The 26,312-nt window shown below is 32.9% G+C and overlaps 2 protein-coding genes and 1 long non-coding RNA gene across 5 annotated transcripts; 1 reads left to right on the forward strand and 2 right to left on the reverse strand.

Annotated features, from left to right (window-relative positions):
- Nucleotides 1-225: 225 nt before the first annotated feature.
- On the forward strand, nt 226-6,289 carry LOC100243005 (probable methyltransferase PMT8). Of its 3 annotated transcripts, XM_059737967.1 has the most exons (9): nt 269-320; nt 498-655; nt 1,232-1,693; nt 1,816-1,980; nt 2,089-2,271; nt 2,396-2,990; nt 4,838-4,950; nt 5,073-5,293; nt 5,765-6,289. In XM_059737967.1, exons 3-9 carry the CDS (start codon nt 1,430-1,432, stop codon nt 6,084-6,086), a joined length of 1,863 nt encoding a protein of 620 aa, XP_059593950.1. In that variant the 5' UTR covers nt 269-320; nt 498-655; nt 1,232-1,429; the 3' UTR covers nt 6,087-6,289. The 3 variants fall into 3 exon arrangements, with proteins under 3 accessions (XP_002272613.1, XP_019076885.1, XP_059593950.1); XM_002272577.4 differs by lacking the exon at nt 498-655 and having other exon boundaries at nt 226-320; XM_019221340.2 differs by lacking the exon at nt 498-655 and having other exon boundaries at nt 266-320; nt 5,720-6,289.
- LOC132254060 (uncharacterized) lies at nt 5,370-5,767 on the reverse strand. The gene is made up of 2 exons (XR_009466027.1): nt 5,683-5,767; nt 5,370-5,606 (listed from the first exon to the last, which is right to left on the reverse strand). It is a non-coding gene; the product is annotated as an uncharacterized LOC132254060 (long non-coding RNA).
- A 1,327-nt stretch (nt 6,290-7,616) lies between the features above and the next one.
- Nucleotides 7,617-19,943, reverse strand: LOC100248126 (dolichyl-diphosphooligosaccharide--protein glycosyltransferase subunit 2). Its single transcript, XM_002272540.5, has 20 exons — nt 19,739-19,943; nt 17,906-18,044; nt 16,089-16,281; nt 15,874-15,963; nt 15,495-15,557; nt 15,159-15,228; nt 14,892-14,956; nt 13,626-13,680; nt 12,817-12,944; nt 12,602-12,717; nt 12,144-12,213; nt 11,576-11,680; nt 11,336-11,425; nt 11,101-11,249; nt 9,658-9,769; nt 9,498-9,581; nt 8,979-9,059; nt 8,672-8,896; nt 8,166-8,288; nt 7,617-8,072 (listed from the first exon to the last, which is right to left on the reverse strand). The coding sequence occupies exons 1-20, from the start codon at nt 19,932-19,934 to the stop codon at nt 7,956-7,958; spliced, it is 2,271 nt and encodes a 756-aa protein (XP_002272576.3). The 5' UTR covers nt 19,935-19,943; the 3' UTR covers nt 7,617-7,955.
- Between the last annotated feature and the right edge of the window lie 6,369 nt (nt 19,944-26,312).

The raw sequence follows: 26,312 nt of genomic DNA on the forward strand, positions 1-26,312 counted from the left end.
TTTTGATTCCTTTCTTTTCTCAAAAAATTAATAAACATATCATTAATTTTTTTTTCACCTTTTTTATTAATATGCATTAAATAAGAATTTATAATAGATATGATAAAATTTTAATTATTTTAAATTAATCACACAAAGAGAAGGTAAAAAAACAGGTGGTTGGTTGCCGCTTACAACAATGAAAACGACGTCGTGTAGAGAAAGACGACGCCGTTTTGAGGACATAAAGAGTGTTAAATCTAGTGGTTTTGCTCTCCAAAAAAAACTCCTGCGAAAATCAACTGTTGCAACTGCTGCTCAGGAGTTGCTGCCATTTCCTGGTACTCTACTCCGCAGATCCATTTCACCTTTCGTGCACCTCCACCTCCATCCTTGACCCTCCACTGCTCTCACTTTGCTTTTCCCAGATCCGTTGTCATTTTTTTGTTGGCACGCGCCGTTTCATGTGTTCTATACCCTTTCTTTGATCAAATTTCTTTGTGGGTGTTTGATTTCAGAACTGCAGAATGCTTTTGGGCATCGATTTTTTGTTGCAGATCTGCGGGTTGGGAGTGATTCCATTGTTTGGGCATTGTTTGGTTGCCATTTTGGGTGCACATTTTTCTTTGTTTTGGAAAGAATATTTGCATTGGTTTAGGCCTTTTTTTCCAACAGTGTGAGTCCTTCCAAGAATGTGAACCAAACATTTTTTTTGCATTCACTTGAATATGCAGGTGTTTTTGACAATGAAAACAATGAATGTTTTTATCTTTGGAAAGTCGTAAATTATTAGATTGTGTTTTTTTTTCCCTTTTCGGTTTTTTAAGGTGGGGTACCGATCATGTTTTCTATGTCATTCTCATTTTATATATTTTCGAAAATGAAAAATAATTCTATCTAATAGCCATATACATATATATTTTTTTAAAATTGAATTTGATTACCCACTTTGATTTGAGTTGCAATGATTTTGGTACCTAGATTCTTTTTTCTTTTTCTTTTTTTTTTTTTTTGGTGTTTTGCCGGATGTTGTAAGCATCAAATGGTGTATTTTTGTGGAATGATGTAATGGCTTCCATGACTGAGAACTAGTGTTGATTTTACCAGGTTTTTGTAGTGGGTGTTGTCCATGGGGTAAAGGGTGTCTAATATAAATTAGGGGGGAGCCTGGCTGATGACCCACGTCTATGTGCTCCTTAGTTACACTTGGTGATTCATGTGTATTGATTGTTTGTGGATTTGAATTTTGCAGTGTTGGGGATCGGTTGGTGATGGGGAAGATCGGGTTTTGTGTTCTTAATTTTTGAAGTGAAACATTGAATTAATGAGTTTGGCTTGAAATTCATTGTGGGTCCATCCTCTGCCATCAATTACTCTACATTGGAAGTTCCAATTTTGATCTTCCTCAGGCCAAGAGAGAATATCTGTTTATCTTTTAGCTCTAACTAAAATGACGAGGGGAAGGGCTGATGGAGGTCACAAGAAGCGGTTGGTTACTTCACTACTGATTTTGGTCATCTGTGTTTGTTTTCTTTATGTGTACTCTCGGAACCGTGGTCCGTCGGCTCTGGAGTATGGCAGTAAATCTTTGAGAAAACTTGGGTCTTCTTACTGGGGTGGTGATGAAGGGACTGATATTGGTGGCAAGCAATATGAATCTTCCAACAAATTTGGCGAAGGAGGAGAAAATGATGCTATACTAAAGAGCATTCCTGTGAGTTGTTTCCAGCTGAACAACTTTTACCTCTCTACCTAGTGAATTGAATTAGTGTCATTCTTAGCTCTGTATGTCCTGGTGTTTGACTAATTTATCTTTCTTATATTTGCCTTTTGAAGGTTTGTGATGATCACCATTCAGAGTTGATTCCTTGCCTAGACAGGCACTTTATATACAAAACAAAGTTGAAGTTGGATTTGTCTTTGATGGAGCACTATGAGAGACATTGCCCACCACCTGAAAGGCGCTATAATTGCTTGATTCCTCCTCCAGCAGGGTACAAGGTGAGTCTGTGCTTAAGTTTTTTGAAATATTGGGACCAAGGAAGTTTATATTGTTTTCATTATCCACATGTACCTAAGATGATTCTCTTCTGCTGTGGGCGGTAACAGGTCCCAATCAAGTGGCCTAAAAGCAGAGATGAGGTGTGGAAAGCCAATATACCTCATACCCACCTTGCAACTGAGAAGTCTGACCAGAACTGGATGGTTGTCAAAGGTGAAAAGATTGCATTTCCTGGTGGTGGAACTCATTTTCATTATGGAGCTGACAAGTATATTGCCTCAATTGCAAATGTAAGTTGGTTCTTTACAATGTCCAAAAGGGAAAAATGGAAAGCCAAGACTTGTAAATACATTAATCTTGTGCTTGTGTTCTGCTGAATAAGTGATGATCATTTTTAATGGATTGGACTGGCAGATGCTCAACTTTCCAAATAATAATTTAAACAATGGAGGAAGGATCCGCACAGTCCTTGATGTCGGTTGTGGAGTGGCAAGTTTCGGAGCATATCTTCTTTCATCTGATATCATTGCAATGTCTTTAGCACCCAACGATGTGCATCAAAACCAAATCCAGTTTGCCCTAGAGAGAGGAATTCCGGCATATCTTGGTGTTTTAGGGACAAAAAGACTCCCTTATCCAAGTAGATCTTTTGAACTTGCACACTGTTCTCGTTGTAGGATTGATTGGCTTCAAAGGAATGGGATCCTTCTACTTGAGCTAGATAGGTTACTTAGACCAGGTGGCTATTTTGCTTACTCATCTCCTGAAGCCTATGCCCAGGATGAAGAGGATCTGAGAATATGGAGAGAGATGAGTGCCCTTGTAGAACGTATGTGTTGGAAAATAGCTGCAAGAAGGAACCAAACTGTTATTTGGGTCAAACCTCTAACTAATGACTGTTACATGAAAAGGGACTCTGGTACTCAACCTCCTCTCTGCAGATCTGATGATGATCCAGATGCTGTGTGGGGTACACCTATGGAAGCTTGCATCACACCTTACTCTGACCGTGAGTATTGTTACCTTATACGTCATCTAAACCATGATCTTTATGAGTTTCCTTACCATATTAAAAATAAGATGTCCAAGAGCATGGTATCAACCTAATCTGAACTCCCTTAAGCAACAGGTCTTCAGGAAATAATGCCATGACAACTCACAAAATGGATTATATATGCCAATTTTTTTACAATTGAAATGACTTTACTTAATTATGCTAAATAATCTGAAATGTATAGGTGTGTTTGTTAGACAAAGACTACAGAAATGAAGCTATGAAGTTTGTTAATCATGTACTTCTGTTCCGCAAAAAAATATACTCACACTAGGTAGCATGGGGATCTATGATTTGGAATTCATTTTTGTAATGTATCTGGATCTAGAATATGAACTGTTTTATGCATTTTTTATTTTTTATTTTTTGGAATTTGTATGTTATATCTGGAAATACAGAATACAATATGCATATCACACATATTCAATTCTAATCTATGGTTCTAGAATGTGAACTGCTTTACACATTATAGCTGGTAATGAGGGATACTGCATGCATATTGATTTATGCTTGGTTATGTTCTTCTCATTATATGCTCCAAGGCTTCATCAAATTGTGACCTACCTGTTTTAAGTCAGGTAGTGGATAAAAAACTTGCAATTTGTTGACATTTAGATGCGTGTTTATAATTGGAATGATCATGAACGTGTGTGATTTGCCACCCAAAATTGACCCAAATAGAAAAGCAGCAACTTCTGCCTGCATTTTGGGCTGCACTGGTAGCTCTAGGTCTGATTTTCCAGCACTAATGATATTATATGAAGCAAACAAGGAGATGATGACCTTTCACCATTAACATTATTGCCTTTTAAACACTCTTGTTTGTTTACAACTCCAAAGCTCCACTTCTCTCTAGAACTTCCCCGATCTCTTGTTTGTTTACACCCTCACCATTGACAGTGTAACAAGGAGGGCTTTACCTCAGCAATTTAAGGGAAAGACCCTGTATGTGAGGGATATATAATGGGTGAATTCTCTACCCAAAAGCTGAGTAGACAACCCCTCCCTTTGCTCAATAATCTAGGGAGGGAAGGTGTTATGTCAAGAATTTGAGTATTGGCCTTCTGCCTCAACAAGAAGAGGGAAACACTTCTAAGTTAACAAATTGAAATAAGAATCTCTTTACCTTGGCAAAATGGAAATAGGAGTCCCCAACTTGACTAGTTGACCCGAACCCCCTTCCTAATGGAAAAGGGTCTTTGACTAGGGAGCCGCTTTTTTGAAGAATATTCTTCCTGAAAATGGATAGGAGGATTTCCACCAGCATCTATCCTAGGAAGGCATCTATCTTACATAGGTATCTGTGGTGTTTGGCCATCCCCCCGATGTTGGGCCTTCACCATAAGGGGCTACCTCACCATACTGCAGAAAACAATTTGGTTACAGCTCATGAATTAGAAGCACATAATATTTTACTGCTTGCTACCGTATAAACTTGCCTTCTATTACAAAATGCACTAGAATCTCACTCACTGGTTGAAAGTTTAGGCATTGGCATCCAATTACAGCCTTGATTGATTTATCTCAATTTGATGCCTGATTGTTTAAATCAGTGAGTAATTGTTTAAATCACAGCCCATGCATGTGGTGCAAGATGTAATGCATTTCTCTTCTAATCTATAATAAACTTTAGATTGTATCATTTTCATATAGAAAACACAGCTTTATTCTGAGATCCTTTTTGCCTGTAGTTTAACTTCATGTGTTTCCTTGTGCTGTATTGTTGACTGTTTTCACTACTTCATGAGATTAACATTGGAAATTGAAAAAATACACGAACTAAATTTTGTCGGTCCCATCAGAAAACCATCAAACAAGAGGTAGTGGATTGGCTCCTTGGCCAGCTCGATTAACTGCTCCTCCTCCTCGTCTAGCTGATTTTGGCTATACCAGTGACATGTTTGAAAGGGATACGGTAATCCATGGCAAAATCTCTTTGTTTATGCATGCATACGTCACATTTTCTGCCGGGGCACACATAAACACAAATACAAGGTCACAAGAACTTCTTGTATGATTAGATTGATCGTGTTGCAGGAAGTTTGGCAACAAAGGGTTGACAATTACTGGAATATTTTGGGTGCAAAGATCAACCCTGATACTTTGAGGAACTTGATGGACATGAAAGCAAGCATGGGATCATTTGCAGCTGCTCTGAAAGACAAAAATGTGTGGGTGATGAATGTGGTTGCAGAAGATGGACCCAACACTCTCAAGATAATATATGACAGAGGCCTGATAGGCACTATTCATAACTGGTATGTTCAATTTTAATTTAAACGCCAGTATTGAGGAAAAGAAAGAAACGAAATATTGAGAATCGTATAACGTCAATTCATACTCAAACCATCATGACATTAAAATTTTATTTCTGGTTATTTATTTTCTCTGCCCTCTCAGGAACCAGAGGGATCACTGAAAAAGTTCTTAACCTCTAGATTTCTAGGAAAAATCCCTAGACTTTCCCTGAAGGAAAAAACATACCATGCATAAGAAAGGAAAATGTTACTCTTCCTGACTGAATGCCAGAAATGTTGATCAGATTCCTCAAGTAAACTACTCCATGGCTATCTGAAAGACCAAAACGAATAAAATTAGAATCACACTTTAGAACTCAGCTTACCAGTACCATTATAAAAGGCACGACCATTTCTTTTAGAGTTGTAAAGATTGTTCTTTTCCAGATCAATGAATCACTGAAGGATCTTCTTGCATGCCAACTCTGACAGGTGTGAAGCCTTCTCAACCTACCCACGAACCTACGACCTACTCCATGCCTGGACCGTCTTCTCTGATATAGAGCGAAATGGGTGTAGTGCAGAGGATTTACTGATTGAAATGGACCGCATCCTAAGGCCAACAGGGTTCGTGATCATCCGTGATAAGCGAGCAGTGGTAGAATTCATAAAGAAGCACCTAACAGCATTACACTGGGAAGCAGTGGGAACAGCAGATTCAGAAGAAGACCCAGATCAGGATGAGGATAATATTGTGTTGATCATCCAAAAGAAGATGTGGCGTACAAGCCATAGCCTCAGGGAATCTTTGTAATGTAGGCTTCTTCATGAATGCTCAATTGCCTATTTTCTCTTCTTTTATCATTTGATGGATTTTTTTTTTTTTTTTTTGTCTATTTATTTATTTTCTCCGGTCCTCAACTTTGTAAGCTTATCATTTTTTTCCTCACTGATTGAAACAAAGAGGACATAAGTGGAAATAAGAAAATTTGCATTATTTTTTTCTTTTGAAAGAAATTTTCTTAGCAGGTACACCTTCCCAACTTGTTTGATATTTAAAAACAACTTTCTATTTTTGAAAATATCTTTCAACATTTTCTAACATTGTTTGACGGTTGTTATCCGGAAATAATTTTTAAAAACAAAGTGAAATAAAGAATAATTTTTAAAAAATAAGTAAGAAAAATATAGGCTTGGTTGGTCATATTTTTTTAAACTATTTTTAAGTTAAAAAAATAAAATATTATTTTTAAAAATAAGCTTTAGAAAATATGGTCAAACATGTCTTAAAATTTAGGTAAAATTTAAGAAAATTGCTAAATTTTTTATAAAATTTATTATTTATGCGTATATTTAATAAATTTTATTATTATATTAATTTTTTTAATAATTTTATTTATAATAATTTATTATAACTTCTGAACAAGAGTTAGTTTTGAAAACATTGCCTATATCCCCCATTTTAATAGTTAATTTTAATCATAAAAAAATGCATTCTTTAAATAAAAAAAATTATTATGAAATCCTAGCAAAATTATGAAAAATGTGCCGTGATTAAACACATCCTAACTTAGTAAGTTTCAATCAATTTTTTAAATATTATAGATATATATATAAAAAAAATTCTGACTTATTAAAGTTATATTAAGTTTCATGACTTTTTAATATTAATTACATCGATTTTTAAGTTTTAATATTTTTAGTATTAGAAGGTGAAGAGAGAAAGGAAATGATATGATATTCAATTTTATTTGTTTTTTATAATATTTAAAAAAAAATTATATTTCTTTTATTTTAAAAAATTAATGCAAATAACTTATACTTGTTTTCTAAAAGCTGTTTTTTATATTACTTTATTTTTAAAAACTATTTTTAGAAAACAATGGTGAAACGGTATTAGGAATTTTTAAAAACAGTTTTTTGTTTTTAAAAACAAAAATCTACTTTTAAATCACACTTTCTAACAAGGTTTTAAGTGATCATTTGAATACACATTTTTTAGAGAAAAAAAAGGTAGAAACTTCTAAATAAAATATTATTGTATTAAAAGTGTGGACTTATCTTATTTTTTTAGAAATTATAAAAATAATTTTTAAACTTAAGTTTTTAAAATCCATTATCTTTTTAAAATAAATCCTAATTTTTTACTTTAAAAATAATAAACATAAAATATATCCAATTAATACCTAAATTAAATTATTATTATATATAGATATGCTTTGAATTAAGTGCTGATTACCATGGGCACAAATGAAGTCATATAATGTATACTTCACGGCAATGTGACAAATGAAAAATGAGAATAATTTAGGGTTTGGTTATAGTTGGAAAGCAAATTAAGACATTTCTAAGGTTTAAAATTTCAACCATGCATTTATTTCGGTGAGTTACAGCACCATATGTGACTTCTCCACTTTCCCAAATTCAAAGAAATTTGATTTATGGATTAAACCCAACTCTTCCTCCGAGTTCAAGATACCACAAAACTTGCCCTATTCTAATCTCACCACACACACCAAACATCACTTTCTCTTCGAATATCATTGTGTGCGCTGAAAACTTCCTAAAAGAAGCAGTTGTAGTATAACTTAATTTAAAATTAGTTCTACAAAACTCAATCAAAAATGTCCAACTGCTGCTTCCCATGGAGAAGTGGGGATATTTCCCGTCATTTGTCTTTTTCTTAGGCAGATTTCAACTTGGCTGATGCTGAGGCGAGGTGGGAAAGGAGCCTGTGTCCCACAAACAGCAGGAACACTCCCAAGAGGCCGAGTATTTTCAATGTTGTGAACAGGTCCAACTGTAAGGAGGTGGGGAAAAAACAGATAATTATAAATGAGATGGAGAGCTACAGGTAAAATGAAGGAAAATGGAAGTATAGAGAAAGACGGACCTTCCACCAGAAAAGTACATAGAGCAACAGAACTGCAGCAAGGCCTAGATGGAAGAGGATGGCAAATGTAGCAGGAACCACCGATGTAGGGAAGTTCTTCAGGTTCACTCCAAGACGTAATAACTGTCCAAGAAACCGGCACATATCAATAAAAGCATTCAATGCCAATAAGACAAGCTGAAATTTGAAGTTGGATCGTATTGTTAAAAAGGGGAGAGAACAGCTTGAATACTGAAAACGAGTAGACATAATGAGAATCGGTTTCTTGTGAAAAAAAAAAACCTATGAAAGCAGCAAATTAATGAGAAGTCATGCTATGTAAGTTCCATCTGACAACATTTTCATCAACTTAAAGCTAAACCAACAGGAACTCAGAAAATCAAAGCCTAACCTGAGTTTTGAGCTGATATTATTTACAAAGAAAAAGAAAAATAAAAGGCTCACCTGTTCATCAATGTCTTTGTTGAATGACAGTACATTACAAAACATAAATTACAAAAACTCACCCCAATCAAGAATACAATTAATGGCAGAATGGTGAGACTCAAGAAGGCAAGCGAGAGCTGTTCTGGTGGTAGCTTCTCTGGAGCCCTAAAGATGTGGGCTATCTCTGCTTTAGGCCCGTATCTCAAATAAGAATCAACAGGTTGTGGAGGAGGGCGTGGTGCCTTCTCAGGTGGTTCTGGTAGATCTAATTCAACATGGCCCAGGGCCTGTAAGAAAGAGTTTTCCTGAAAAAGACCACAATAAATATGCTCAGACCCAGTGACTAAATGGATATATGAAAATTAAAGTATAGAGAGCCACACTCACCATGACAGCATCACCAACAGTAAGTTGAATATCATATCTGCCTGAGAGGTAGAAAAATTTTTCAACTAGTCCAAGGAAATCCTACAAGAGAAAATACCATTTCGCTGCATGTAAGAAAACATATTTTCTCAAAGCATGGTTAATTTGTTAATATCATTGAGCATCAGACAGCTATGTACTGCATCCATCACACCAAGTGGAAATGCATCTAACAAGGGCACTCCTAGTTTTAGAATCACTTCAAATGTGTGTTTGGGAACCATTTTCGCTACCAAACCCTGTCACAGTTAACTTTGCACCAAGGCCACCATGTAGAATGCTAATGTCCATGGCCAACATTAAGTCCCATGTCAGTACCATTGTTACAACGGCCTTTTAAGTATACATCTACTTTAATACAACACCTATTCCACTACAAATATGCCAGGTTCCATTTGAAAAATAAGTCCCAAAATAATAATAACAACAACAATAATGATAATGATAAAATGATCAGATGATATAGTCAGGTGCACTTACTAATACTATTGCAAAATCTTTCCCAGAGCTTCCCACCACAAAAACATGTTCAACTTTAGTCTCATGCTTCAACTTAAGGAATGCCTGCAGGCCAACAAACTTCTCAACCAACTAAACATGGAAAGAATATCATGCAAGAGACGGAAAGTTGACCACAAACCTGGTGTGGCTTAAAAGCATGCCCAAGAGGGGTGGCTAATTGAAAAGATAAACGCAGCTTTTGAAGGTGGTTCGCTGATAAGGAAACATCATTTTCTCCAGCCAAATCTAACCTAAATACATCCAAAATACAACATGACATGCATATTAGTTATATGGTGTTGAAGCACACATCAAAATGATAGTGAACAAGAAAGAAAATAAGTAATGGAAGATAATTTAAAACCTTCAACACACACATGCAAAATTCAATAATGAAACCACACTTGAAGTTACAATTAAGATATGACATATTCTCCACCTCAATACACCTAAATATAGGCAACACCCCAAGCATTAGTTAAATAGTTGGAGCCAACACCCCAATGAATTAATTAATGAATTAGTCAACAGTTAAGTAATGACGAATAACTACACATTTAAAATCCACTAACCACTCTCATATGAAATTTTTCCATTATCTTTCTGACTATAGTTCCTTACATTCTTGCCAATGTTGTTGCAGTTTTTTTAAACAGAAATGGCAATTATATCAAGGAAACCAAATATGTATAAAGAAGAATGGTAGATTCTTCAAAAAGACGGGGAACATGGATTGGAGTAGACTAAACAAAAACAGAGCTCCCCACAAATTTATAAAGAGAATAATTGTTCTCTTACTAAACAAATGAATGCAATATACCAAAATATCACCCAGTGAAAAATAGAAATAATGTTTGGCCATTCTCCTTTAATCTAAAACGCATTTGTCCATGAAGTTGGCATACGTAAGTTGCATGCAGGTAAAGTCATAAGCACCAGACTGACTCATACCACAAATCCTCGATGGAAGCAGATGAAAATATTTGTTAATACATAAATATCTTTATCAACTGCCATGATCTCAGAATTTAGATGGTAGGGTTATCATTTTGCATAACTTAAATGTTTAGCTATTGTATCCACTCCAATGATGCACACAATGTCCAAATGAATTCTGAAACTTTCCAGCAGATGCAAAGCACTAGAGAGATAAATACACATAGACATAAATGCCTACATGAAGAAAATTATTTTTTCTTTTATCATAGATGAAGAACACAGTGAAGAGACAAAAAATTCTAAGTTATCAAACAATAAATAAAACATTAAAATTCACTGCTTGCCCTAGGGTGTAAATATAACTAATGTACAGACAATTAACCCAAAATGCTTCTTTTTTCTCTTTCTTCCCAGCTAAGCATGCACCCAGAAATTTCAGACACAAATACAAGTGGACACAACTTTAGGTGCTCAAAAAAGTCAACAATATGTTTGATTAGTGTTCATGACAACAAACATTCAACACCTATCAAAAAAAAAAAATGACAACAAACATTCAACAGGATAATCATTAATACATAAGAGTTCTCTATAAATTATAGCAGCAGAACAGGAAAAAAAGGTAGAGCAATTAGGAACATACTTTCTCTTGGTTTCCACGCTCCCAAGATCACTATCAAGTATAACAATCTCAGCAGTGTCAACTTTGATTACTCCTGTTATAATTATTGGTACTCGAGTTCGGCTTCCAGTAGCATAAATTTTCTCATGCTCTGGATCATGAAGTAGAATCTACAAAAAATTGGATGTGATATTTTACCAATAGAAAGCCAGATGGAGATTAGCTTTGATGCATAAAAATGAAACAACAAGATTACCTCAAAAACAAACACGTAATTCCCAACATCAACATTCTCTGGTAGAGCATCCAAGAAATGAACTGCATTTTCTGGGTCAAACTTGAGTTCCTATAATAGGCAAATGCCAAAGAGCACTTGACTGTAAGTTATATAAATCATTAAAAAATTGACTGATCAAAACATCATATCCAGGACAGGCCAATACTAGATAAGAATAACAATGAACCAAATAGAAGCTTTTTTTAGCCAACAAAGCACCTGATTCTCTATTATAAAAGCATTCTTTGAACTAGAACTGAAAGCTTGCAAGAGCTTTACTGTCAGAGGAGGAGCATTGGAACCCAACACGGTGTTCACCCTAACCTGATTGCATTCATAAAGAACAAAGATGTCATGATCTACAATAATTAAAGAAACCAAGTAAGCTAAACGAAAATTTTCTGCACCAGTATAACAGCAATGAGGATCTACAAAATGAAACAATTGCAGTTGGCCAATGGATGCAAAGCAAATCAAGAACGTGTGAAGGTTCTAGTGATTATCAATCAAATTGCATAGCAATGTTTCACAGCAGAAGGCATTGAAATCAGGGTATAAAACTCAAAAGGAATCAAGAAATTAATATTTCACCCAAAAAAAAAAAAAAAAGGAACAGAATTTGAACAAAGAGGTCCAACTTGAGGATAGAAAAAGAGGGAGTTGGGAGAAACACTTGACCTCCATCAGAAGATATTTGATAAGCTAAACTACATTGATAAAATCAGAAAATAACACAAAACAAATTCTCATAAACATTGATGAATGAGATTTAAATTAAATGACACACCTTGAGTTGGTCGTTTTTGGTCAATGAAAGCACTGTTGCTGGTAGTGATAAAATCAGTGGGATTGAAACCCTGCAAGAAGAAAAAAAGTTTCCCATAAATTTGAAAGATGAGCACCCAGTTTTCTTACCAATGTTGCAATTTTAAGAATCTATAGCAAATTAAATTGAAATACTTTGTCATACATTATGGGATGAGAAACTCTCAGATAAAACTCTGTATTTTGAAACCAAGAAATATGAAAACAAGAAGTATCCAAAGAAAACATGTATGATAGTTGGAAATCACAATCATGTTTCCAACAGCACTATCAGTTATCTTTCTCTTTTTTGATAGGCAAACACTACCAGGCATATAACTATCCAAATTTATTTTTTACATGGTCATAAAACCTAATGCCATCACATATTCATAATTCATAAAAAAGTGAACAAATGAACACTTCCAAGCAAATACTTGCCTATTGCTTTCCAAGCAAGCTAATGAGTACACTTGGTTGAAAAAGTCTTTAGCATCACCAGGAATACCAACACTGAGGAAGAATTTTGCCAGACCCAATATTTTGTCCCCTGGAATCTGCAAATTTGAATCGAGACTTTTAGGAGATAATTTAACAGAAAAGAAAAAGTTATAGTAGCATGAATAGCCATACACCACTGCAAGCATCTTGCTTACATTTAAACTTCCAGAAGTAACATCTGCAAATGCTGTCAGTCCTCGAACTACAGAAGCAGTAGTAGAAAGAGGTCCATGGTGTTCACGTGCATCAACAATTTTCTCATCAAAGTAGAATGCCCCATCATCTACAGTTTGACAAGGCAATAGAATGATTATATTATGGAATGAAATAAAATAAAATAACAGGCAGACTCGTATATTCTAGTTAATCCTGAAGCTATCTGTTTCTGTATGGGTGTAATTAGGCCTATCAAGAAAAATAAATTCACCAAAGAGCTGGTTTGAAAGTGTAGTATGTTAAAACCCAATTCAATCAGAAAATTTGACCATAAGCCACCAAAAGCAAGGGTTTATTGGGTGGTCTAAAATTTATAAAATATCCATTTCACACACATTATCAAGATAAATAACTTAGCCTTCTTCAAATATGCAGATCTCACACAGTGATTTTACGCATTAAGAACTACGAACCGTAAGCATTAAAAATAACATTTTTAGTGTTGTAACCTTCCAAGAAAATCTCAAAAAGGGAATGGTGAACCAATAAATTCCAAACATATACATACTCTCAACATTTACTATAAACTACTAGAACAGGTGTGAAGTTAAAAAAGTGACTTCAACAACAAGAACTAATAACATTTAAAGTTCTAGTGGTGAAGCAAGAGTCAGAAAGCCAAATATACAAGATCAGAAAAACCAACAGAAGCTCTAGAAGCAGACAATATATTACCCCCCCCCCCCCCAAAACACCCCCAAGAGAGAGAGAGAGAGAAGCATACAAACTAGCAAAAAGTTGCACTCACCATATTTCTCAATGCTGTCAAAAAGCTTCACTATATCATTTCCTAGCGTGCTAATCTGCCAACAGAAGCAAGAACAAAATATAAACCCTATGGATTACCATAAAGTCAATGCAACCATATTACAAAAAACAAGAGCAGCATTGAACTAAAATAATGACCGGCTTAAACCAGAAAGAATGCCTAAATCCATATACTAGCATTTTTATATAGGCAAACAGCAAATATATCAAAAGTGCCTAGCAAATGGACACACTAAAGTGCACACAATCAATACAAAAGGCACAGAAATGCAAACAAAAGGGAAGACAGAAACAAAGCCAGCTCCCTCCCCCTCCTTAAAGCTCAGCCAATTAGGTAAGTCTACCATGGCCATTAAGTACATACACTCTTAACTCTAAAAATTTACACATAAAGGACAATTTGATTGCTTGGTCTGTCTGTTCAATAATCTCAAATGACCTCTCTCCTTCCAAGTAATCCAAAATAAGTACAAAAAAAGCAGCTCTTCAAGCTTTTGTCTACTTCTTCCCAACAATAGAACCATGCCAACTCAATAAAGCTCTTACTAAGGAGTGCATCACACAAACTATATCAAACAAAGAGTAAACTAACTACCACAGGATTTTTGCTCTAGAGTAATGAAGGAAAATATAATAAACTGTTTCTTATTCTCCTTTACATATGTAATGTCTGTTCGGAAACATCCATCCCCTCCTTTAAAGCCAATCTAACATCAAGATCCTCCCCTAGAAGGATGGGAACAAAAAACAGTTTGAAGAGGAGTCACCACCCTTCTCACTAAGTTTAGAAAGAATAGTTTTTTTTTTTCCTTTTTTCCAATAGATGTGCATTAATTATCAAAAATCTAAATTCTTTAATTTATTGTGTATCAAGTAGTTTTCTAACCACCCAACAAACCTGAAACAACCATCCAGTAAAGTCTAAGCCTTGGTGAATGCTTGCAGAACAGATGGAGAGCCTAACCAACAATAAACATGTACCATAAGTAACCAAACTTGGGAACAGAGGGAGGGTGCTATAGTTCAGCAATGCTTCATGGTATTCTTAAAAAGGAAATAAAGTCTCAGAAGTTACTGAATCAATTTCTCAAAGCACAAAAGTCCAACCACTGGACAACAAAATATTCAAATCTAATATGTATATGAATGTGACAAGTGGCTTCTCTCAATATGAATTAAAAAATAAAGGCCATTGTAGGGGTATACTAAACCTACAGAAAAGATTAGCATAAAATTCAAATTTTACCCTAGATTGATCAATCTCAGGAGATGCTAAAGCAACAACTCTGGCAAGTGCCTCAAATGCAACTCCTGCAAGAAGTACAATAAGCAAAAATGGATGAGTACAACTAATTTTATCAATACATTATTATCTAAATACAAAAAAGTCTAAATAGAATATGGATAAGACTTTAAATCACTAATACAAGTATATACACAATCTGATATACACACACTGAGATTCAACATCAACAGAACATATGTCATTAGTTGCATCCTAATAAACCATTACCAGCAGCATAAGTACTAGACTCAGGATTGTTAGAACTATAGCGCCACCTTCCATCACTTTGGCTGAGAGCCTGCCAATTATTTTTAACATCAGTCAGATGTTCAAAAGATAAGTATAGCATTGTGTATTGGACACGCAAAATTTACATTCAATAATATCGGAAAGAAGAGATTACAAAAATGTTGTTCAGTTAACTCCAGTACTAAACATCAAGTGACCCACCCAAATCCCAGATCAACAGAATTGAGGCATCTAGATGGTGTATTACATATCATGTATTGAGATCTGGGTGGACAGTAGAGGAACAGTACTGAACCATATACTCTAGATACCAACCTTGATGGACTGAAAAATTCCATCAGCATCAGTGAGAAGTACATCAACTTTAGAAGCCTGCTCCTGCATTTGGAAAACAATAATGAAATGAAGAGTTTAATCAATAAAAGATACAAGATGATATAAAGTGGACACAGTTAGTAGTTACACAACCTCCTAAAGAAAGATAAGCTAAGGCCCTGGTGAAAACATTATTGCACTAGAAATATGTATAGAGCCTCAAAAATATTTTATGTTCATGTAATTAATGAAATTCAAAGGAGGTGGAAACTGAAATTTCTCGGACAAAACCACACAAAATTTATAAAAAAAAAATGCAATCAGGTATTACGACAGAACCTACGAAGATCTAGTTATGCATGCTCAGTTATTAGTTTACCTTGATAAGTGCCAAACTTCCTATTGAGTAGTAAAAATCAAGCAATGAACTTGCATCATTGGAAACAGATTGAAGTCTTGACTTGATTCCCTTAGAGAAAAAAAAAAGGAAAGGAAAATAAGCATCAGGGCAACACAATACACATCTTCTAACATATGGAAATCAGGCACCAAATTTTTAACCAAAGAATGACATATCCAAGAGCTTAAGAATACCTCAAAAACTTCCTCATCAATATCACATTTTAGTATTCCATTAACCTTCAAAGCATAGAATAAATCCTTAAGACTTGAAGATGATGACCCAAGAGTCTTCGAAACCAATGTGCAAGTAGTATCACTTATATCAGGCTTTTTCTCAATTCCAAGAATCTGAAATGTTTGTAGAGCATCATACGATTCTTCTAAGCTGGAAATGGACAAAAGCAAATAAGATAGTTGTCCCAAAAGTTCATATTATTCAAATCTGAACCGCAAATGACAAAATATTGCAAAATGTGCCCGCATTAAATTTCAAAGTGAACATAAATGATAATCAATCACAGAAACTAATAACATCCAAAACAACCAGAATTTTATCGTATTCTGTGAACTATAATTAAGTCTGATGCAAAACATCAAGACACAAGACAGATTCTAACATCATTTCTGAACATCCCTTGGTTATAAATGACAGTTTATCATAATGGTTAGGTTAATGAAAGTTAGCAACTTTCAAGCTGGACAATGTATCATACCATATGTAGCATGCAATGTTTCTAGAACAAAAAGGAGAATAAGAGTTGAATGAGCTACAAAACAAGCAATTATCCAAATCTCAAGTAACAAATGTATATTGTCATTAGAACCTCATATTGCAAGAAAAACATTGTAATTCGGTAAGGGTTCCACCACAGTGATGATGATGATGATAATGTTTCTAGAACACAAAGGAGAATAAGAGTTGAATGAGCTACAAAACAAGCAATTATCCAAATCTCGAGTAACAAATGTATATTGACATTAGAACCTCATATTGCAAAAAAAAAATTGTAATTTGGTAAGGGTTCCACCACAGCGAAATCAAGTAACTTCCAAGATACCCAGTAAAATTCTGGACAGAAATAAGCATCAAATTGGATTCCAATATCCTGCCTTCAATTTCTAGAAAATAAAAAGGAAATAAGAATGAAATCTTGAATCCCAGAATTTTGATTAGCAAGAACATGTAGAACTAAATCCTCTAGTAAACTCATACATAGCCTTTTTTCTTTTAAGGTGAACCCATTCACATGTAACTATTTCATCAGTACCAGCTCAACTGTACATTTTCTGAAAACCAAAATCACACAAAAAACATAAATTCAAATATTCTTTTCCTTTCCTATCCTTCTGTTTTCTTAGTAGCATCCAAGATAAAATCCAATTTTTGACAAATCTCCATGTCTTTATTTGTCACCATAGAAATTCAGATCATAATGAGAGGAAGCAAATCATCATAAATGAATCTCCTCCTTTGGGGAAAAAACCCCATGAATGAACCACCACCACCAACATGGATTAGGTTATATATAGATGGGGGATCCCAAGCCATAATAGATTGTATGGACTGGTTAGGGTCCTCATGAAGAGACTTTATTTTATGTTGCCCTTTCTTTTGTGTTTTGCCTTTTGGCATCCTCTGCATATGGCATGTGCACTTTGGTGCGCTTCTGCTTAGCGCGGTTAATATAATTTCTTTATTTTCCTATCAAAAAATCTTGAAAAGTATCCCACAGTTTAATTGCTAAGAAAAAAAGAAAATGAAAAAATAAAGAAATCCTTGACAAAGCCTAATAATGTATTAGACACATTCAAGTGGAATCTTTTAATCTTCACAGTTCCAATTCATTGAACAACCTAAGATCTTTTGCTTTTTTTTTCCTTCCCGGCATTTTCTCATCAACCAAACAGAGTATATAAGAAAATTGGTCAGATCAAATGCTCACTAGTCTCGTTCAGATGAGGAGTATGAAATAATAATAAAAGAAGGGTTTAGTTAGAGTTTATGTGACCTTCCAAAGGATCCATGTACTGGTGAGAAGAGCTCTAAAGCGACAGGTTGATGAGAGTCTAAGATGGAAGCAGCTTTGTGGATTGATATAGTCAGAATCAAAACAAGAACCAGAAATCCTCCAGGGCTTCTGGCCATTCCTGTAACAAAAAAAGAAATAGAGGGAAAAAAATGGAAATACTTGAGATTGGATTTTTTTTAAATCCAGAATTCAGATCATAATGGGAATCATATAGAAAAATATTTCAAGAGTTGTTCATGGGTCTGCATCTTAGTCTTCAACCACAGTAGGGTGACAAACCAACAGGTCTCAACTGGAAAGTCCAATGCAAGTTTGAGTAGAATTGTGCAACTGCCATGAGTTTCTGGGTCAATACCGAGCATATACTGACTCAGCTTTAACTGATTTCGACTCCATGCAGGGGCCAGGGCCCTTTTGGATAAACATTCACATTATCTTCTAGGTAGAAAGAGTATGATATGTGATTTGCTTGCAAATCTTTGTGTGTCAAAATTTCAAGTATCATCAGTATCATAGTTTTAACAACATATCTCAAGTGTTGAAAATTTAATCTCATTATATTGGAAACTATTGTATGTACTCTAATGTTTTAGAAAAACAGAGTAAAAATTACTCCTGAAGAAGTGACTAAGAAAATTTCGGAATAGACTTCATGAAATGAAGACAAAAAAGTTTAATCAATAGCAAAAACAATAACTCACAAAAACAAACTTTAAAAAGTATACCCACTCATGCTATGAGTTGTCTTAAATTTTCGATGTATCTCAACTAACTATTCATATGGAGTTAACAGGAACTTTTTGGGCAAAATGATGTTTTTTTCCTTGTATAAGCAAGTAAATATTATTGACAATATGGAAATAAGCTATACACCATGGTACTGTTTGGGGACAATGATGTTGCATGATATGAAATAATCATTGGCCTTTTAATTCTACTGACACTTTATAGGTCAAAATCATAGAAGAAAAGAATATCTTACTATTCCCAATCTCTTTCAAGTCTCAAACAACAAAATTCTTTGATAATGGTCTTATTCAAATCTAACCATTACGAAATGGGTTGTTAATGTCTTTGGTTTGACAGTTGATAATGAACTGAATGCACTTATGCTATCTATGAGTTTTCAACTATTCCCAAATTGTTTCGAAGAAAATCTTTTCCCAATAAACTAGATACATTTCTTCCATCTACGAATTGTCCCCAAGATAATTGAAGATACATGTAAATTTTCACCAAGGTTCAACATAAAATATCTGATGAGATAAATGCAGTGTGAGATTAAACAATTTAACCGCAAAAATTCAATGACTATTTTCACTGAACCAAGCAGATCGTACATAAAACTCCATATGCATCAAGCACACGACCACATACATCAATGAAGCAAAGCACACTATATGAAGAGATCAATTCCGTCAAAAGTCCCCAATTACTCCCAAATATTGGGATCTCCGAGAACCCAAAACAAGGAAAGAAAAAAGAAAAAGGAAATATAAAGGTAAATTTTTCTGTGGCCCATGTTTAACTCCATTTCTCAGCAACCAAACGGAAAATAAGAAAAGCAAGTAAATCAAGACAAACAAAAGCAAGCTACTTTGTCACAATACGGTCATACAACCAGATCCCAACAGTTTGTACACAAGCCTCTTCAGAATAAAAAAGAGATCACTTATCTCCCTCTTTGGTTGTTGAGAAAAGGGTGCGAAAGTAAATTGAGAAGAGAGCAAAAGAAGGCAGGAGATTCAAAATCAAAGAATGATACTCTTTCATCCGATCTCTCGGGAACCAAACGGAAACAAATGGGCTCACCTTTAAGGGGGGATCGACTGTGGTTCGTGCTAGGGTTGCAGAAGTCAAGCAGAGAACTGAGAGAATGGTTGAAGCGAAGACTCTGATCGAGCGTCTTCGCGTTTTGTTTTGCGTATTGTAATTCTTGTTGTCGAAAATGCCCCTCTCGTTTCTCCAGTTTTACAAACCAGCTGGTTAATAAACAGATGGAGTGCATTTTAAATGGACGTCGGATGAAAATAAGAGAGTAAAAAATAAATCAAAACTGAAAAAAAAAATTATTTTGAAAAGCAATTCTCAAAAAATTGTTTTCAAAATCAATTCTATCCATCTGTTTGATTAATTGATTAATTGATTAATTGAAATGTTTTCTACTTGTTTTTTTATTTTTTTCAATTTTTTTTTTACTTGTATCATTATTTTTTAAAATAATATCAAATAAATAAATAAAAATAACTTAAACAATTTAAATATATTACAGAAACACTTTATTTTATAACAATATTTTTAAAACCTTCTTTTTTTTGGAATCTAAAAAGCTTCCCATATAGACTTAATATTTTCAGGCTATATTTGGGACAATTTCTTGTTTTAAAAAGTAATATTGGAAAATAAATTTTTTATAAAAGGTAGTATTTTTTTATTTCAAATTATGTTCTCATCTACAACTATTTGGTAAAACTTAATACTTATTACTTAATAACTTAAATTGATTTTAAATTAAATTATATTTAAATTATTAACTTAAAACTTATTTCTTGATTCTTACTTTAAGTATTAAGGTTATTTAATAAAATTAACTTAAAATTTATTCTAAATCACCAAATTAACGTATTTATCTTCATATATAATTAGGGCAAAATAAGTCAAGTAATAACGGAAATCATGGAATAGCAAAAGAAATCATGTAAAGTAATTAAAACAGATGATGGTAAAAAAGTAAACTGAATATACAAATTTAAGAATAAATTAATTGTTTTTATTTATTATTTTAAAGTTGTTTTTAATTTTAAATCATCTTATTAAACTATTTTACCAAATAAACTTAATTTACTTAATAACTTAAATTAAGTTATTAAAAAAAAGTAGCATTTAATTTCTTATAAGTTAAAAGTTGATCCAAATAGAACTTAGAATAAAATGACTGAGTTGGAACACCGTGTCTAGAAACATCTCCAAATCATATCATTAAAGATAATCCCTACAAATCACTAGAAAATTGTCCAAAGCTATGGCATATTCTAATTTTCAACCCACTTTTTTGAGCAATTTTTTGGGAGTTATGTTATAGTTTTAATCTTCCGATAAACAATATTAATATACATATGATTTTGAATCCACTTGGATGCAACATTTTCTTAACTAAAGTTTTTTTAATTAATATCAATCCTTCTCTAAACCCCAAAACATCGAAAAATATATTGAATTGATTTTCATTAATCAACTTAGAATGAGTTATTACAGTACCTTTCGTTTAGGCCAATCAAAGCTCGATTTCGTCCTGTTCACATCAAGAAGAGTCTATCTAATAAATTTTGAAAATTTTGTTCACATTATTTCTCTCCTTGTACATTAAATTTTCATTATTACATTATACAATTTTTAAACGTAAAAATTTCTTCTTCAATGACACAAAAAAAAAAAAGATTGAAAATGAAATTGAATTTCCTACCATTTTCTAATTATAGGTCCGTTAGTGATTGTAAAGATCAAGGGTCTCCAAAAAGCCCGCGATCCGCTTTAGGCCCGGCCCGAGCCCGTTTATGGGCGGGCCGGGCCGCAGGCCTAAATTTAGGTACGTAGGCCCGTCCTTAGGACTGCCCCTTAAAAAAAAACTACAAAAATAAAAAGTATTAAAAAAAATATTCATTTCAAAATTTTATTCATTGAATGTATAATTACATTTGAAAATGTGGGAAAAGTTTACATCACTACAAAATAAATACATCCCAACTAGGTTGACACCTATTTATTTGTCAATCATCTGTATTTTTCAACCACAAAAAATAAAAATAAAAATATAATATACATTTAGTCATTATTTTCTGGCGGTGATGGCGAACTATCATGCATCCATGAAGATCTTGATAATTTTAAAGATTCCATATCGGCAAGCATCTCTATTTCTCGAATGGAATCGTACATCCTTTTATCTGCTATTTCCCAATCTTTCACACATATCCCTGCTTCAATAACATCTGGCGCTAAGTTGCATCGTTTTTTACTAACTACTCTTCCACCTGCATTAAAAGCAGCTTCTGATGCAATTGTACTTGCAGGAACTGTTAGTACATCACGAGCAATTATAGAAAGCATAGGATATTTGTGTTGATGTGATTTCCACCATATTAAAATATCAAAATCTTCTTGACCTTCAAATGAAATTATATCAGTATTAAGATATTTATCTAAATCAGATGTATTATTTGGAGAACTATTTGTTGTCTTTTTTCGACTTTTCAACATTTCTAGAGCTCCTTTATAAAAAGATGAGGAGTTTGTAGATGTAGGTGGTAATTTAATAGTATTAATATCATTACCATATTTTTCTTTATAATAGTTATATAAATTATATAATAATGAATTTATTTCATTTTTAATGTCTTCAATTTTTATTTGGTCATTAAAATAAATAATTGTTAATCATTCATCCAAAGCTTCAAATTTCAATCTAGGGTCCACAATTAAAGCAATATAAAAAATTAAAGGTATTTCTTCCCAATATTTTCTAAATTTTTCTATCATTGCAAATATTGTATCATTAAATATTTCAAAACTTAAATATTTTTGAAGTACAATAAAAATATTAGTTATTTGCATAATAACTCGATTTGAAGTTGGATAATATACACCACAAAAAATGTTTGTTGAAGTATCAAAAATTTCAAAAATATCTCTTAAAAGATCCGCAATATGCCAATCATAATCATTTAATGCATAAATATCTGCTTCACAATCATTGTTAATTAATTGTATTTCATATAATTCGACTACTTTTCTATATTTTGTAATATTTTGTAAAAGTTTATATGTGGAATTCCATCTAATGGTCATATCCAAATTTATATTTTTTCTTTTCATATTTAACATTTTGCAACAATCAAAAAATAATTCATGTTTTGCTTGAGAACTATTAATACTATATGCAATGCCTCTAATTTTTTCCAATGTACTATCAACATTTTTTAATTCATCCTTTACAATTAAATTTAAAATATGTGCACAACAACGCACATGAAATATTTTAGCATGATCTTCTTTTACTTGCCAATATCGTTTTAGTCTATGTATTGCTGCATCATTATTAGCAGCATTATCTAATGTTATTGTCAATATTTTATCACGAATGCCTAAATCTATAATTTCATCATTTATTAAAGATGCTATATTTTTACCACTATGTGGAGCATTTATTAATTTAAATGAAATTATTCTTTTATTTAATTTTCATTCATTATCAATGTAGTGAGCAGTTATACATAAAAAATCAGTGTGAGTTAAAGATGTCCAACTATCAGATGTTAAACAAATATTTCCTTCAAAATTTGCAAAAAAAAATTTTTAAATTTCTTTTTGTGTATAAATTTTTTTCATAATATCTCTTTTAACTGTATTTCCAGACCAACCTTTAAATTGAGGATTAATACCTCGTTGAATTGTTCCTGCAAAATCATGAGTTTCCATCAAGTTGAAAGGTTGTTATGCTCTTATTATATAATTAATCATTTCTTCACGACAGTTAGATTCATCATAAGAAAATGTTTTTAAATTTCCACTTTCATTTTTACCTAATTGCATATAATTTCTAATATCTACATTATTTTTAGTTTTAAATTTTCATAATGTCTTTTTAAATGACTTGTGCCTGCATTTGAGCCACCAGTAAGAAATTTATTACAAATTTTACATTTTGCTTTTATTTCTTTTTTATTATTTTCTAAAATTATTTATATTCTATAAAAAAAATTCCATATATTTGAAGTAAATTTTTTGTTTGATGATATTTCATCACATGGACTAGATGAAGAAGCACTTGTCATATTATAATTATTGATAAAATATTATGCCAAAAATAATAAAGTAATAAATATAAAAAAAATGTAACAAAAAAATAAAGTAGTAGGGGTGAAGTATGTTACTCAATTAGAGAACCGATGCAGAAATTCCTAGCAAATTTGAACTCTTGGAGCCACCAATGCTTGTTTTGCACCACCAACAATATTGTATAATTTGAGGGAAAAATAAAAGAATTTGAAATATTGTAGAATGTGAGAGAAATAGAAAGAGAAATAAAGAGAATTTGATGAAAAAATGAAAAGGAAGAAAATGTATTTATAGGAAGGTTAAAAAAAAAAATTGGTCATGTGATCGTTGGAGGCTTAGCTCCAACGGTCACATGACTCACATGGGCTGGAGCCTTTAATTTTTTTTTAAAAAATAATATACTTTATTTTTATATATATATAACTAACTCAATTAATAAGCATAAAAGGAATGTAGTTCAGTTGGTTAGAACCTTGAAATTTAAACATGAGGGGAGGGGTTCGAATCCCCCCCTCTCCCTTCCCTTTTTTGAAAGTCATTTTGGCTTATTTCAAAAAGCCCGCCGGCCCAGCCCGCGGGCCTAGCATTTTAGCATGGCCCGGCCCGGCCTGCCCGTTGGAGACCCCTAGTAAAGATCCCTCAGAACATTAGAATCCAAATATAAAAGAATATTAAGAGTTTTGGACAATAAATTCTTGGTATAGTGAATATACCTCTGAGCCTAAAAAGAAACCATAGGTAGTGGACATTAACGGTTGCTTAAACCATTATAAATCGTTATTTACGATCTTCTTTACTCTATAACTCCTTTTGTTTTGTCATAAGTTGCATTTATATTTTGTTATTATTAACTTTTACTATTTTTGTTACCAATACCTAATCCAACCTCTCTCTCTTCTCTTGAGTGTACACCTCTCTTCCCTATCTTGGGTGTATAATTAAGTTGAATTTGTTATACTTCACACATGACATGTTTTAAATACCCTAACATTCTTATCATCTTCAACTTCCAAGTATTAACTAATAAGTTGATCAATTTTTATCTCTCTATGGATATGAAAAATGTACTTTTTTTAATTTTCTTCTTTGAGTGTTCATGTTTTTTTACAAACATCCAAATAGAAATTAAAATCTCAACTAAAATTTCAAGTTTCCAATACTAAAGGGAGAGTCTTAGATTTTCCACCCAAACAAGAGCTCTAAGTAACTTGCCTTCATTAATATCAAAATCAAAGTGTACGCAATATTTTCCGCCAATCATTTGTGAATCATTCTATTTAACATTCAAAAAATTAGTTTTCTTAGAAATTTTGAAAATAATGTAATCTTTATCCGAATAAACTCAATTCTTACGAGACTTGGTTGCTAAAGGGTTTAAGTTTCGGATATGATCACATCTATAATTAAAGATTAGCCCCAAAATTTCCTAGAAAGAAATAATTGTATCTTTTTCTATGCTTGCTTTCCCTAAGTGAAGTGAAATACAAACCTACGACTTCTTTAATTCCGTATCAGTATTTACCTCAAGCTTTTAGAGTTCCACCTCTTCTTCCCATTTGATGGACCCATGAAATTTGTCTTTTCTTCAATCATATTAGTCATTAGCTTATTTGAGATATTCCACAACTTGCTTATCTCTTGCATCACTTCTTTCCATTTTTTCTTTTGTTAATGTTATTCAAATCTCTCTTCGACACAATCAATTGCTTTTCAAAACTCTCATTCTTTGTGGTTGACAACCAAACACACTCAAAGCTTTTATTTAACATAGAGTGAAGGGTATTATCTCACCACACCCATGTCATCCTAGGGTTTCAATTGGAGCTCGATAATTTTATGAACCATTGCTTTTATCCTATTGTGTGGTACATTCATACGGAGATGTGATAAGATAGATAAATAAATAAATAGTTATTCATATTTTAGGTCATCTAATCATTATTTGTCATTTATCAAGAAAATGAATCAAATAGGATGAAAATACCTTCTTCTTTTTTTACCATCATTTGTTTAATAATAAAATAAAATTTATTTTTAATTTTCATAAAATAAAAGGAGATAAAATATTTCAATTATGTTTGCTTAAGAGTTATTGGCTAACCTATAAAAGTAGCAATTGGAGGCATGGTATGTGGCATTGGATAAGTTAAGCAACATGGAATTATTAGCCATCAAGAGGGTGGATCCTTTTAACCTTTTCAAAAGAGACCAATAAAAATGTGGATCCTTTTGACCTTTTTGAAAGAGATTGATAAATAATTTTTGGAAACAAGGGGGTGAAAATGAAATTGGATTTCCTACCATTTTTACTAGACTAATTATATTATATGATAGTATCCTACTTGTGTAACCATCTAATTGAACTTTACCAAATACGAATGTCCTTTTTTTTTCATGATAATTGTCTAATTATGATATAATAACTAAATATATGGTTTTAGCCCTTAATATTTCTACCATGCAATGACATTGATGTGTAAACCTCCTTAACAATAACATACCACTTGGAAGACTATAGTGAATCAAAAGACTAAAGACATCTTGAATTTAA

Source organism: Vitis vinifera, chromosome 7 (assembly GCF_030704535.1).
Source record: "Vitis vinifera cultivar Pinot Noir 40024 chromosome 7, ASM3070453v1".
NCBI classification, from domain to species: domain Eukaryota; kingdom Viridiplantae; phylum Streptophyta; class Magnoliopsida; order Vitales; family Vitaceae; genus Vitis; species Vitis vinifera.